Here is a 15,528-nt window from a genome sequence, read left to right as displayed (position 1 = left end):
TACCATCTAATTGATGCCCGACTCCAAACGTTACAATATCTGCATCGCCGCTCCTCGGAAAAAGAGATCGCCTACTCAGAAAGTAATCACAGATTACAAAAGAGGAAATTTTGATGCCATTAATTTCGAACTTACCAATTTCTTAACTTCAGGAGCGCATACCTGACTCGAAGTGTCAATGCTAATTGGGAACTATTTAAGACTACAATGCTCAACCTTAAGAACAAATACATCCATACTATATTTATTAAATTCGATTCTAACTGCCAATGGTTTAACAGACAGCTTAAAGCACTATGCAACCGCAAGAAACGCCTCTACAGAACGACTCACCAAAGCCAAAGTGCAACTGCATGGGAGCGGTACCGCTCATGCGTTAGACAATACTTAAACTTAAAGCTGCAAAAAGCAAATTCTTTTCTGACGACCTACTATCAATACTTCAAACAAGCCCTTACGAATTCTGGCACATGCTTTTCCCTACGCCACAACCTAATCGAATAGACTTCACAAACGCTAACGGAGACCCTGTTGATGCCGCACATTGCGCTTCTGCTTTAAACGACCATTTTCCTCTGTGTTTTCCACTGCTAATAATACCACTGATAAAGGAACATTGCCCAATTCTGCCTCTGCAGCAATGCCAGTTAAACTTATTAACGATCTCAAATTTTAATCCTCAGCCGGCTGTGACAATATTAACAGCAAATTACTAAAAGGTACCGTATCAGTCTCAAGCCAGGTACTACACTTAATCTTCATGCAAAAATTACAAACAGGAAACGTCCCTGATGATTGGAAGTAAGCTCAGGTTATCCCAATTTTTAAAACAGGTAATCGTGCGATCCCAGCAAACTGCCGTCCTATATCCTTAACCAGCATCCCATCAAAAATGCTCGAACATATCACAGCTTCAAACCTAATGACCTATCTGGAATCCATCAATTTTTCTTTCACCACCAACACGGTTTCCGGAAACAGTTGTCATGTGAAATTCAACTGGCAGAATTCACACAAGATATACTACATTACATGGATGAAAACCTTCAAATTGACACTATTTTTAGATTTTTCTAAGGCATTCAACCGTGCCCCTAATAACCAATTACTCTCTAAACTGTGGAACCTTCGAATCCCTCTCAACATAATTTCCTGGCTAGAAAACAAACAAACAAAAAAAAAAAAAAACGGAAGCAGTTCCCAACCGCTAATAACTACGACTCTCCTCTCTCTGATGTAATGTCAGGCGTACCCCAGGGTGCTTGTCTCTCCCCGCTTCCCTTCCTAATATACATAAATGACTCACCCACTAACATACTAACGAAGTTAAGACTTCTTGCCGATGATTGCGTTTTATACTCTCCCATCCGTAATCCAGACAACAGCACTACGCTTCAACATGACCTAGGATTATCGTATTTACATGATTGCAAGTCAACTCGAATGTAAGTCGATCCCCCCGTATCGCGTGACATACCCGAGGGCATACCCGAGGGCACATTTCAAAACGAAAATTTATCAGTAGCTGGCACAGTCACTAGACTACTCGTCTTCACTAGTGCTGCCATCGTCATCGCTGCTACGGTCCCACAGCGCGTCGTCGTCCAGCGAAATTCCACATTTGGCAAACGACCGGACTATGACATCTTGTGGAACAGCAGCCCACGCCGAATGCACCCAACCACATGCAGCCATCAGGGAGACCCTTTTGACAGGTCCAATTGGCACAAGTTCGCGGTCTTCTGCCGCCAGCGACTCGTACTCACGACGGAGCAGGTCCTCAAAGGCAAAGATCCGGGCTTGTTTCATGACCATGTCACACTTCACTGGTAGGGATCGATGATGCACTTTAGCGACGTAGCCTACAAGCTTCACCTTCATTGACTTACCCCGCAAGCTTCACCTACAGCTCCGGCAAGCGTCCCAACTTCGGCACATGGGAAATTCTTCGCTTGCCGTCACAGGTGAAAATTTTGCTTCGCTGCAGTCGCCACTGTCGCACCAACCGTTCGGAAACATAGAACTTGCGGCCCGCTGCGCAGCGATTTGTTTCTTCGGTGTAAAGGATGGCAGCACTCTTGAACGCTGCTGTGAACGAGGGCCTAATGTTTAGTGGGTCTGGAGCACTCATGACGACTAAGAAAGCATGGAAGTAGCACGTAGCTGGCAGTAGAGTCGAACACGTCAAACTAAAAGCTACCATAGAACACCTATATAAGCTACAGGAAAATGCAAACATGTGAGCGGCGTCTGTTCTTCCATGAACTATCGATAGTCCCTGCAAGCGCCGCCGTTATGGGGGTGCCGCCGCAAATGGAACAGCGGCACTTCCAGCGACTATCGATACCCCCCGTGAGTGTTGCGTGCGCTGTAAAACCCTAAAAAATGCTGAATAACCCTTCCGAAAAGCGAACAAACGCGCGGGATAGCGAAAACTACGGGTAGGGCCATAGAGCAAACATAAAATTGTAACTACATTGTAGCTCCCCTAATAACTCATTGGTCTCGCTTTTTTATGGCGGTGCCACGTTTTGGTTTCGATTGTAAGTCGACCCCCCACTTCAGATTTTCAAATTTAAAAAATATAGGTCGACTTACAATCGTGTAAATACGGTAATTGCAACTTGGTGTGATAAATCACTCATGCCATTAAACCTTACAAAATGTCAAATCCTGCAAAATCAGCACAGCACATTACACCTATAGGATCAAGTCATTTCTCATTAACCGTACATCGTCATACAAATATCTCGGAGTGCATATGTCACCATTGCTATCATGGTCAACCCATATTCAATCCATCTGCGCAGAAGCCTTGCGCACACTTGGATACACTCGTCGCAACTTGAAATTAGCATCATCGGACATAAGAAAGCTAGCTTATCAAACCTTCGTGTGACCAAAACTCGATTATGCTTTGTTCAATTTGGCACCCCTCACAAACTTATCTTACTAATGATTTAGAAAGGATCCAAAACCGCGCTGCCCATTTTATATGCTCCCAGTAGTCAAACAATACCAGCATCACCGCACTGAAAAAATCACACGACACCCCCCCCCCCCCCCCCCCCCCGCCTGTCCTCCTGCAACCATCACATCAAACTTCATCCCGCATAAACCACAGCCACCCTATAGCACCAATCAACAGCCGAAGTTCTGCCATGAATAACTCATTCTTCCCCAATGGTATAACACTGTGGAACAGCCTACCCGATAATATAGTGACGTGCAGTAACCGTCAAACTTTCCGCAATATGCTAAACAATCACATGTGGCAATCTAACTGAGTGGACAGGGCAACCCTGTCGTGACGATGAGACCTAATGTGCCGCTCTTCGTGCAGATTGCCGCTGGATGCCTTGTTCTCGCTTCGGCCTCGGGAACAACGATCTTGACAAATGACGGATGCTGCTGGCGTGGTGCTGAACTGGGAACTCTGGTGCCACTTCGTTTTGACAAAGCTTTCGGTACCTTTTCTACCCCCCCAACAATCTCAGCTGCTGCGCATGCGCATGATGCCTACGAAGGACCATGCAAAGCTACGATGACGTCACTCACCGATAAGTGCATCGCCTCGCCGTTGGGTTTAAAAGGGCTACCAGCGCCTGCTTTCTTCAGTGGACACGGCAACTCTGTCGTGACGATGACACCTAATGTGCCGCTCTTCGTGCAGGTTGGTGGTCGAAAAACAAGCTTTTCTAGCAATTCCTTATGTCTTATTGTGTTGCCGTGCCCACAAATAGTGCTGGATTGTTTGAATGACGTGTTTTCAATGGCAAGCCTGTTACTTATGCTTTCCGGAGATGTAGAAGAAAACCCTGGGCCTACGCTGGAGGATATGGTTAAAGAAATGCTTCAGAACCAAAAAGAAATTTTGTCAAAAATTACCAAAATTCAACAAAAACAGGTATCATCGGAATTAAACATACCGCAAATTCAAAGCAAACTTGTTGATATCAAAAAGAAGTTGCAGAGCATGAACCAAATTGAGAACAGGCTTGCCAAAGTGGAAAGTTGTGTTGAGACACTAGATGTGCATGTGGCTGCCTTGAGAAGATAAACTGAGGACTTGGATGACCGCTCTAGGCGAAATAATCTTATCATAAGAGGAGTAGAGGAGGAAGAATCCGAAACAGATGAAATTTTGATGAAAAAGGTGAACGAGGAAATCTTTGGAGGTATACTAAAACAGAAACTAAACCCAATCAAACGAATACATAGGTTAGGAAAGAAAATCCCTGGTCAAAGTCGTCCAATTATTCTTAGAGTTACGGACTTCAGGGATAAAGTTAGAATTTTGAGCAATTGCAGGAAACTCAAAGGTACAAAATTTAGCATTAATGAAGACTTTTCCAGGCGAGTTGTTGAAATCCGCAAGAAGCTTTGGAAATCATCGGAAGAAGAAAGAATTAAGGGTGCCAAGGTTGAGTTATTTTTTGACAAGCTCGGAGATGATAAAACTATGTACACTTGGAATGACATAACAAACGAGCAGAGCAAGTGGCCACGCCTCTGCCGATAAAACTACGACATGAACTCATCACCCAGAACCCTCTGCTTTTAAAATCATAAATTTAAATGCCAGAAGCCTGGTGAACAAGGCTGATGCTTTGGAATGTGCTGTTTTGGGACATGACCCAGACATCCTGGTCATAACAGAAACATGGTTACAGACGGACATATGTGATGCAGAAATAACACCTTCCAGGTACATAGTAATAAGAAAAGATCGAGGGAGAAGGGGTGGTGGCGTCGCCATTATGATTAAAAGCAACATTTCATTCACGATTCTGCCGGTTGAGAGTGATATTGAAGCAGTATGGATTAAAACTAACTCAGGCAGTCGTACAGTTTTCATAGGTGGTGTGTACCGTCCCCCCGGTTGCCCCATAGATGCGTTGTTTCAACTTAGGAACTTTATGGATTCAAATCTGCACCAAGGTGATAGTATTCTGACTCTAGGTGACTTTAACTTACCAGGGATTGATTGGCTGTCCCAATCCCCTGGACCGGTAGAAGTCGCCAGTTGTGAACAACTACTAGAGCTTGCGTTTTGTTACAAGCTAACCCAGGTTGTAAGGGATTACGCACGATATGCGGAACGACGTCCTCGATTCTTGATTTGGTTTTTGTATCGCCAGGCTTGATGTCTTCTCTTGTTTGCTGTGAAGTTGCAGAGGGTCTATCGGACCATAATATGGTTTTGTTATCTTTAAACATTACTGCAGACATGCCTAGTACTCATTCAAAGAAGTTCATTCTAGATTCTCAAGCTGCTGATGACGTCGGTGCACTTGACTTCTTAGAACAGTCCCTCGACCAGTTTTAAATGCGTTATTGTTCCGGAGCCAGTACAGACCTGCTGTGGAACACTTTTTCAAACATTGTACGACAGTGCATCGAACGTTTTGTCCCCAAACGCCGCAAAATTGTCAGGAAGAAAACTCCTTGGATGATGAGGGAAATTATTTATATTAAAAGGAAATTGAAATGGAAACGAAAAGCCCATTCGCAAAACCCCACCTCACAATATAAGGAACGCATTCGAGAACTAAGTAACCAGTTAAAACAACTTGTTCGGGAGAGCAAGGACAGGTTTTATAGCATCACACTAAAAATTTCTTGCAGAAGACCCCAGAAAATTTTGGTGCTACGCTAATCTTAAGGATAAGCGACCACACGTGGGTGCAAGCCAAAATAACGATAAACAGGTTGACAGCTTTAGTGGTTTTTTTCTCGTCTATTCTTCCGCGAGATAACGGTATGGTTCCACACTTTGTGGATACCTCCGATAGAGTCCCAATAGAGGATATAGTATTTAGCGAAGAAGGAATTCTTAACTTGCTCCTCAACATTAATATAAAGAAATCGCCTGGACCAGATGAAATACCCAACAATTTTTTATACAGGAATGCAGAGTGGGTTTCAAAAGATCTTGCCATTATATTTCACTCATCTATTACTACCGGCTGTTTCCCCAGTCCTTGGAAGCGTGCCAAAATCATACCCATACACAAAGGCGGCGCAACAGCAGACGTCAACAACTACCGGCCAATTTCCCTTACCAGCGCGTGTTCAAAATTACTGGAGCATATTGTATCAAAACATTTAATTAAATATCTGGATTACCATAGGGTATTATACAGCTGTCAACATGGGTTCAGAAGAAAACTCTCCACGACAACTCAACTTATAGAAATTGTACATGACCTCTCCCAAACCAATAGCCGCGTTTACATGAATACGGTAGAAGCGTATCGTATTATCTTGCCGTATCGCATTCCGCTGATGCACCTCCGTTTACATGTATGTGAATCTCACTGGCTGGCAAGCTAGCGCCATCTGATGTCACATTTCAAAATTAGCCCCCTACTTCCGGTGAACATGCTTCCGCTGCCATATGACCGCGTCGCTGGTTGGCTGGCCGGTTGTAATCCCGCAGCGAATGCTTTCCCATAATTCCTGATGCGATACGCTTCTATTTACATGCGCCACTGAAATGCGCATTCTCCATCTCAAACTACCCTTGTTTGGCATATTGGATGCGATACGCCTTCCTAGCGAATTGCCTTGTTTACATGAGATGCGATACGCTTGAAAGTTGATACGATACGCTTCTGTCGTATTCATGTAAACGCTGCTATTAATTCACGTGACCAAACCGACATAGTGTACCTAGACTTTGCAAAGGCGTTTGATAAAGTTTCTCATCCTAAGTTATTACACAAGATAGACGCCATATTTAAAAATCCCACAATCACGAAATGGTTCACATCTTACCTTCATTGCAGAGAACAGTATGTTCAAATTGGAAACTGCCAGTCTGTACCCTCACTTGTAGAGTCTGGTGTACCTCAGGCATGGTACTAGGACCACTCTTATTTCTCGTATTTATTAATGATATGCCTAATGACATCACTGTACCGTTGCGCTTGTTTGCTGACGACTGCGTCATTTATAACAAAATTCAATTGAGACAAGACCAAGAAGAACTTAACTCAAATCTACAAAAAAATAGAAAATGGTGCGACGATTGGCAAATGGCCATAAACCCGCAAAAATCAGTCTTTATGTCTATTTCACGCAAAAAGCATACCCTTAGTTACCCATACTACATTGCTGACAACAAACTCGAGAACATTGAAAAGCACATATGCTTGGGTTTAACTTTTACATCAGATTTATGCTGGAATACACATACAGAAAATGTGTGCATCAAATCGCTTAGAGCCCTGTGGTCGTTGAGGTGGAACCTCTATCGGGCAACCCCTGAAATTAAATGTCTTGCTTACAAAACTCTAGTTAGACCAATTATTGAATATGCTAAAATTGTTTGGGACCCACACATCATAACTAACTGTTCTAAACTTGACCGAATACAGAGGCTAGCTGCCAGGTTTATATTTAATAAATATTGTCGCATTCATTCTCCAACAGAGATATGTCAATTAGCTGATCTAGCACCACTTGAGCTCAGAACTAAATACGACAGATTAAAATTCCTCTTCGAAGTTATTAACAATCAAGTAGATATTTAACTAGATGATTATTTTGAGCTTCCTATGAACGCGTCAACGAGGCATCATCATAGTACGTACATTCCTCCTCCACTCGCCCGCAATGATTGCTTCAAGTTCAGTTTCTTTCTTAGGGTGATAAGAGACTGGAATTTGTTACCCAACTCTCTTGTAACCTCGATGCCCTTGACTACCTTTTTGAAAAGTCTTAAAAGCACAATTTTTTGTAATAACACATAGTGAATTACCCAATATGTATGCATTTACTTTTACATGTGTGACTCTTATTGTGTCTATGACGATGCGATGCCAAATTGTGAATGGTTTCTTTATTACTTTCCCTTGTATGTTGTAGTTCATACTTTTCCATTCTAAGACAAGCTTCGTGAGTCAAAGCTTGCAACTCGGTCGCATTCAATCTTTCTTTTTGTTGTTTTTATTCTCCACTGCTGTAATAGCCCAATGAGGGCTCACAGTATAAATGAATGAACGAACGAATGAATATACTTGTCCTACGCCGTTTTAGAATGCTCTTTTATGTCCCGCTTTGTAACATTGCCATTGCTCTTGGATTGTCTAGTTTCTGTACTGCGTTTCTTTTTCTTCTCCGAGTTTTTGTTGAATTGTATATTATACCTCGTACGCACCCTTTATGTAATGCCTTTGGGCCTTTAAAGTGAAATAAATGAAACGTGATGTAATACATGTTAAAGACAGTGGCAAGGTTAGCTGTTATTAATACATTTCAGTCCTGCGTTTGCCGCCTAATGCCTTGCAATGTGACACATATTCCAGTCTATAGAGCGAATTGGCACTGGCTAAACAGAATTGTGTGTGCGAGTGTAGCCCAATGGTTACAGCATTGGGCTGTCATGCTAGGAGGCCAAGGCTTGATCCCACCAACAGATAGATTTTTTTTGCTCAGGAGGCCTGAAACAATGCAGGACAAGAACCTACCCTCCTACCACAAAGTGCCTGGGATGAAGCAAGGAATGCTCTGCACAAAAGAAAGCGTCACACCTGTTGATGTGGTACCCGATGAGTGGCAGGTTAAGCAGCACAGTGAAGAGCTCGCCCGCAAAGAGGAAGAGCACATTGTAGAGAATGTGCACCAGGTACTCGGGAAGCACCAGCTGCAAAAGAAAACACAGGACACAATGCTGAGCAGCCGTGGTTGGCTTGCATTATCGAACGCAGTGCATAACTATAAGCATAGCTCTGTCAAAGTATCACCATTCCTCAATGAGCACTGACATGGCATTCTTTTACTTTTCATTTTATGTACTTTACATAAAAGCCCTGGACCTTTAAACCCCCCCCCCCCCCCCCCCAAAATATGACAAGCCTCAGAGAACCCTAAGTGACTTGATACAATGGCCTTCCTAGGACCAGTGTCATTTTCATGATGCAGGGTCACGTGGGAACCGGCCATCGCAACGTTTGCCACTCACTCGGTCATCTGGCTGCAAAATGAGAAGCAGCATAGCAGACCATTGAGCAAGCCAGAGCGAGCACCACATTGTTGCGATGTCTTGCTCCCACGTGACCCCTCCTGCGTAGTGACGTCATGGAAAAAAAAACCAAACTAGTCCCAAGAAAAATATTTTTTAAAGCGCGAACAAGAGCCACGGCACAAAGGGAAAGTAATACACCGGACAGGCACTTCCTAGGACCAGTTGTGCCTGTCCCGTGTATGAGCCTCTTTTTGTGCCGTGTATCTTGTTTGCACTTTAAAAATATTTGTCAGGTATGATAACAGCTCGGCCAGATGGGAAGACGTTCTCTGCAGCCCTTCTCTGGCTGACCAACTCTGGGCTGTCCAGCAGGCTCACGATGCGGCCAAGAGGCTTGGCCTTCCAATTCCCATGTGGGAGCGGCCCACTTCGTGAAGACTCGCGCGCGATCTGCAGGACTTCATTAAAGTTTTACCATACCATACCAGCTCGGCCCACACAAAGTTCTTCTAAGCCTTATGGTCCTAGGAAAGCTGCTATAGTAAGCCATTTAGGGTGCTTTGAGGCTTCCCGTTATTTTTTCAATGTACAGAAATGAAAAGTTGAAAATGTCATGTGACGATTCCTTTATGTTGTACATAATTGTGTGCATAGACTGTGTGGTCATTTTTACATAAGTAAAAGCCACACTTGTAAGTTTGCTACAAATGACTACTTGTTGCTGAGCTAGCTGGTTCATATTTATGGTGTAAAAGGATGCGAAACAATATAAAGAAACGACAGAACAGGAGAGAGACACTTTTCCCTGTTCCGTTGTTTCTTCACCTTGTTTCACATCTTTTATAGCATAACAAATTTTGCAGTTTGTCAAGTTTCAAACTGTGTGATTACCTGTGCCAGTTACAGCACCATATCTTATATTCTAACTAAAGGTGTGCAAATATTTGCAATATTGAATACAAAGATGTCTTTGCTAATCAGTTGGTATTTGATTAGAGAAACAACTAATGAAGTTGTTACACATTCATTTCTGTTCAAATATAATAGATAATAACACTTATCGAAGTCTACAGATGAAAAGCCACCTAAACGCATGTGGTGGCTGTTCCAGATTATCCTGCTGAAGGGGAGCAGTGATTGCTGTACAGAGCAACAGTAGAATTGCTGCAGTCGTAGGTGCAACTAACTACTTCTCAATATCTCCAGTCAATAAATAAGTACACTTTACCTTTAGGCTGCTTATGAACCTGTTTTCTGATTTAGGCATATCAATTTATTTAGACCAACCTCACCACATCTGCATCTTTTTAAAAGTATTACATCTTTCTTCCTTCAACAAACACAGCCCTCAAAGTACTCCTAGTGACATGCTGTCCTATCACGGTCATTGCAATGGTGCATGTGATACGGTCATCACCTTTCAGGTGTTTTCTCATTTACAAGCTCCACAGTTCACCAGGTGTGCAGTTCTGAATGGCATTACATGCATTATGACATAAACAAGCCTCTTTTCTTTTTTGTTATCAAATGAGCTCCACACAACATATACAGGTATTCCATTTCGTTTAGAAAATGAAAAAAAAAAAGGTTTTTGGTATTGAATCCGAAATTTTAAGCTCATTATTCTTGGACATTTGTACTACATTCAGAAGATTTGCTATTTGAATGCTCTCAAGTTTAACAATGATAATACAGTTTCATTTTTTCTTGCAATGTTATATTAGTGTTCCAGCCTTTCCTATTGCACATTTATAAGTGTACCTTGCCCCTCCTGCATTGCCCACAAGGCCTGCAGTATGATGTAAATAAATAAATAAAACATGCAATGGTGGCCGAAGGGACAGGTGACCAGTAAGCCATTTCGGCAACTTTTTATGGACTGCTCTACCACACGAGGCAGGTGCAAAGCCGTTCTATTACCTAGCACAAAAGTAGTCCAAGCAAAGCAAACAATTGCAATTGCTCTCGTGATCTCTGTAATTTGCAGGCAACGCACTGCTATGCAGATATTTGTGCACATGTGTTGTAAAAAAATGTCTGACACCATCTGTTGATATCGCCATATTTAATTTTATCGTACACCTAAATGAGTACATCTGCAGAAAACATATTTTTCTTCTACAGTAAAGCGTGGCGCATTGAACACTTAGGGATAAAACGCTCCTCACTACAATGTGAAAATCAACCTCAGAAGGGGGATCGCACAAATTCAACAAATTCTTAAATTACATTTTGGGGTTTTACATGCCAAAAGCACAATATAATTTGGATGCACGACTTTCGATTCATTTTGACCACCTGGAATTTTTTGTGTGTGCACCTATACTCCATTTCAGACACCAGGTGCAACACTGTGGAGGCTAGAGAGACTTCTTGCGGTGGCTGTATCTGCACTTGGAAATTGTTTGGTGTTCTTGATAGTAATTGTGCAAACCTGTCGTTTATATACGAGACTCAGTACTGAATGAAGAAAATGTTGTAATGCTTAGAAGCAAACGAACTGTGGTATATTGCTATCTAATGTGTTGGTTTAAATCAATTTGTTTTTCGTAACATTTCTTTTCAGTTTTTTTTATTGACAGCCCGTCGCTGCAGCCTCACGTGCACACTTGCGCAAGCAAACGCCATTGGGGTGCAGCGAAGCATGGATGGACCATGTGGAGTGATACAGTTTCGTCACCGAACTACTTACGTAGCTTCCACAGCATTGCACTTGATTGATGTCTGAAACGGAGTTTAAGTACACGAGAATATTTGCAGTTTACCTCCACTGGAAAGCAGCTGCTGTGGCCAGCAGTGAAACTGTGATCTCAAGCTCAGCAGTGCAACAACATAGCCACTAAACTACACTGCAGTGGCTAAAAATTTCAATAAATACTTAGCTTCCTAAATTAAAGCAAGATAAACACCTTTTGCCAGCTGTGGCCTTTGAACAAAGGCGGCTGTCCAGACGCAGCACGAATATTATGCACTGCGCTCAATACCACAAGCTGCTTAAAGGAGTAGTGACACATTCTTGAAGTTGTGGAACCTCTACTATAACATTTCTTGCACATGAAAGGATGGCATTTAGCAAGTACTATGTTTAGAAAACATTTATATTTTAATTTCATACTAAAATTGGTCTTGAAAGACCCAACGTGGTGTCATTAACATTATTAGGACATCATGATACAGTGCAAAATTTATCCCCTGAAGTCGCTAATTATGAGTGAGTGTTTTTATAGCCTCATATTTTTTTGGAAACATGGCATGAACTTTGGCAAAAATATTTTGGAATTGTGGCATGAATATTTAGGTCAGATAAGGTCAGTCTTCACAATTAAAAAAAAACTGTCAGCCCAAGCACTCTCTACAGATGGTTAACTAGCAAAGCTGAACCGTGCCCTAGTGTTTATCCCTGGGCAAATCCTGATGGTTCTTTAAAGTATTTCTCAACAATAGGTTATGTCTTTAAAAGCACGTCTTGTTGGGCGAGTTGGTCACAATTCATCTTGAGTACTAGGCGTGAACACACACAAGACACAAGGAAGGAGACGGGACAGAGCGCCACTTACAACTGCTTTATTTGGAGGCACACCACACTTATATACCCGTCTTAGACGCAAGGAACACAATCAGATCAAGATTGATATAGAAGCGAACTGGTTAAATATTTCTTTTCAGCCATATATAAAGATATTGATGGATCGCTGACGCACATACTTCCTTTCTTTCCGATAAAGAAAGCTTCAATTAGTTCCCGAGCTTATTTATCTGTACTCTTTGCTAGAATCCGCGCCCCTGCAAAACATGCCTCACAAGAGCGTGACGGGCAGGACTTAATGTGCTTGGGAATGTTTGGTCCTTCTTTATTTTGCTCTACATTTCTTTCATGTTCCCTAATTCGGTCATTAATGCAGCGCCCAGTTTGCCCTATGTAAGAGCGGCCGCATGAGAGGGAGATTTCGTACACGACACCTTCGGCGCACTTTATAAATGGTCGCCCATGCTTGGTGCCGCATCCATTTTTATATTCACATATTCCTTCGAGCTGTGTAACAGCTGTGTCTTACTAGTACTCACGTACGGGGCAGAAACTTGGAGGCTTACGAAAAGGGTTCTACTTAAATTGAGGGTTCTACTTATATTGAGGACGACACAACGAGCTATGGAAGGACGAATGATAGGTGTAACGTTAAGGGATAAGAAAAGAGCAGATTGGGTGAGGGAACAAATGCGAGTTAATGACATCTTAGTTGAAATCAAGAAAAACAAATGGACATGGGCGGGACATGTAATGAGAAGGGAAGATAACCGATCGTCATTGAGGGTTACGGACTGGATTCCAAGGGAAGGGAAGCGTAGCAGGGGGCGGCAGAAAGTTAGGTGGGCGGATGAGATTAAGAAGTTTGCAGGGACAACATGGCCACAATTAGTACATGACCGGGGTAGTTGGAGAGGTATGGGAGCGGCCTTTGCCCTGCAGCGAGCGTAACCAGGCTGATGATCCTTTCGATACGAGAACAAAGGCTTCCTAGCTTTTTGGGGGCTGAAAACACAAGCGGCACCCCATGTCTGCTAGCAACCTTAAGTTGTGGGCCATCTTGTGTACATAGGGCACCACCACAGGCCTCACCACCTCATCTCGACGGGGATCTTCCCCAGCTCTCACAGCCGCAATCTTCATCTTTTGTAGCAGGCTTTCAGCGACTGCCATCACAATCAAATCAGGGAATCCAGCTGAAGACAGCCTGGCCAATTGGTTCTGGAAGCTAAACCGCATCCTGTGAGGGCACGATTTTTCAAGGGCGGATATCAGGCAAAGTGAAGCAATCCCCCTTTTAATAACTTCGAATGGGTGGAGTCGTATGGCAGAAGCCCTTTTTTTGCACGAGGTACATATGCCCAACAAATATGATCTGCACAGAACTCAATATTTACATCTAGAAACTGTAGGTAGTTACCCTCAGGCACTTCAATGGTGAATTGCAAGCCATTTCCATGTTGTCGGAATATGGATAAAATATCATGCACATTCTCTTCGAAGTTCAAACTTCCGTCCTTACTAAAAAAATATAAAAAAATCATCCACATACCTAAAAACTTTAAAAATGTGCCTAGCCGGTAAAATGTGATGTAGAACTTGATATATTTGTGAGAAAAATATTACACAATACTGGCGCCACACAGGATCCTATACATATGCCTGCTTTCTGCAGAAAACACTGCTAGTCAAACGTTATAAAAGTTGATTGCAAGTAAAACTAAAAGGGTTAAAAAATCGTCGATGGAAATTCCCGCATTGTTCTGAAAGGAAATGGGTTCGTTTTTTCTTCAATATACTCTTGGACTGCAGCAAACAGGGCCTTGTGAGGAACAGAGTAGAATAAGTACAACAAGAACTGGCTTAGTTCCTTCTGCCACGACCCTTTATCCATGACTATTGTCCTAAACGGCATACCCTGCTTATGCGTTTTTACTGAAAAGGAGACCTTCAAGGCATTAATTTTGCTTTTTTCTATCTGTTTGCCAAGACGGTCTAAACCAAATTGCTCACATAGTGCAACAGCTTTCCAGAAGTCATCAGCCTGCGCTTTGACGATAGCACCCAATGTCATCAACGCCATCAAGAGTGTCTTCGCGTGTCACGGGATACCGAGATTGGTATGCAGCGATAACGGTCCCCAGTCCGCTGCAAGGGAGTTCTCTGCCTTTGCCAAGTCCTATGGCTTCCGCCACTTTACAAGCAGCCCCCACTTTCCACAGTCGAATGGGGAGGTGGAACGGATGGCGAGGACGGTCAAGGACCTACTACGGAAGGCATATGATCCCTACCTGGTGCTTCTGGCATACTGGGACAACCCTGAGGTAAACGGAGTGAGCCCTCCTCAGCTGCTCATGGGCAGGTGCCTACACACCAGGGTACAGAAGACATCGCACCAGTTGGAGCCAGCCTGCCCATTCACTCGGCGTGGCCAGGACAACCGGAGCCACCAAGCATCCAACTTCAACTGAAGACAAGCGGCTCGCACACTGCGGCGTCTTCAGGCTGACAAGCAGGTCTGGGTATGGGACATCCCCCATGACCGTCACGGTGCCAGCTCAACAACCCCGCTCCTACATGATGGAGACTCCGACAGGTGTACTCCAGCACAACCGGACGCACCTGGTTCCAATCGCAGGACATCCTGCGGAATGCACTGCCAAGTGACCTGGAACTCCCGCGGGGGCACAGACCGCCGTGTCCACAACGACTGGAGGTGCTCGAGCAGTCCAAAACCAGAGAACCGCATCGCCTCAGGAAAGCACCTCCACAGAAGAGGTATCCTGCGGTTCTACTTTTGCGCCACGCATCTCAAGGTTCGGCAAAAAGATCTGCAGGCCGAGAAAGCTCCACCTGTGAACATTTTCTTTCAGAGTAAGAGTTCCTCTGTTTTGTTTGGTTTCACCGAAGGGAGCATGTAGTGTACGGCAGTACCGCTAGATGGCAGCACAGCATCCACGCCTATATAAGGGCGGCATAAACCCTGTCGCCCGGAGAGTCGACTGCTGTGTCATTCGCTCGCTCGATAACA

At 43.5% G+C, this 15,528-nt stretch overlaps 1 protein-coding gene across 1 annotated transcript in view; it reads right to left on the bottom strand.

The window, feature by feature from the left end:
- Nucleotides 1–15,528, bottom strand: part of cni (protein cornichon) — a 45,736-nt gene that overhangs the window by 29,335 nt on the left and 873 nt on the right. The window contains exon 3 of the mRNA XM_050168745.3: nt 8,538–8,650. Within this exon, the coding sequence (XP_050024702.1) occupies nt 8,538–8,650 (113 nt within the window). The remainder of the gene's footprint in view (nt 1–8,537; nt 8,651–15,528) is intronic.

Source organism: Dermacentor andersoni, chromosome 10 (genome assembly GCF_023375885.2).
Source record: "Dermacentor andersoni chromosome 10, qqDerAnde1_hic_scaffold, whole genome shotgun sequence".
NCBI classification, from domain to species: Eukaryota; Metazoa; Arthropoda; class Arachnida; order Ixodida; family Ixodidae; genus Dermacentor; species Dermacentor andersoni.
This window is presented reverse-complemented; position numbering and strand designations above follow the sequence as displayed.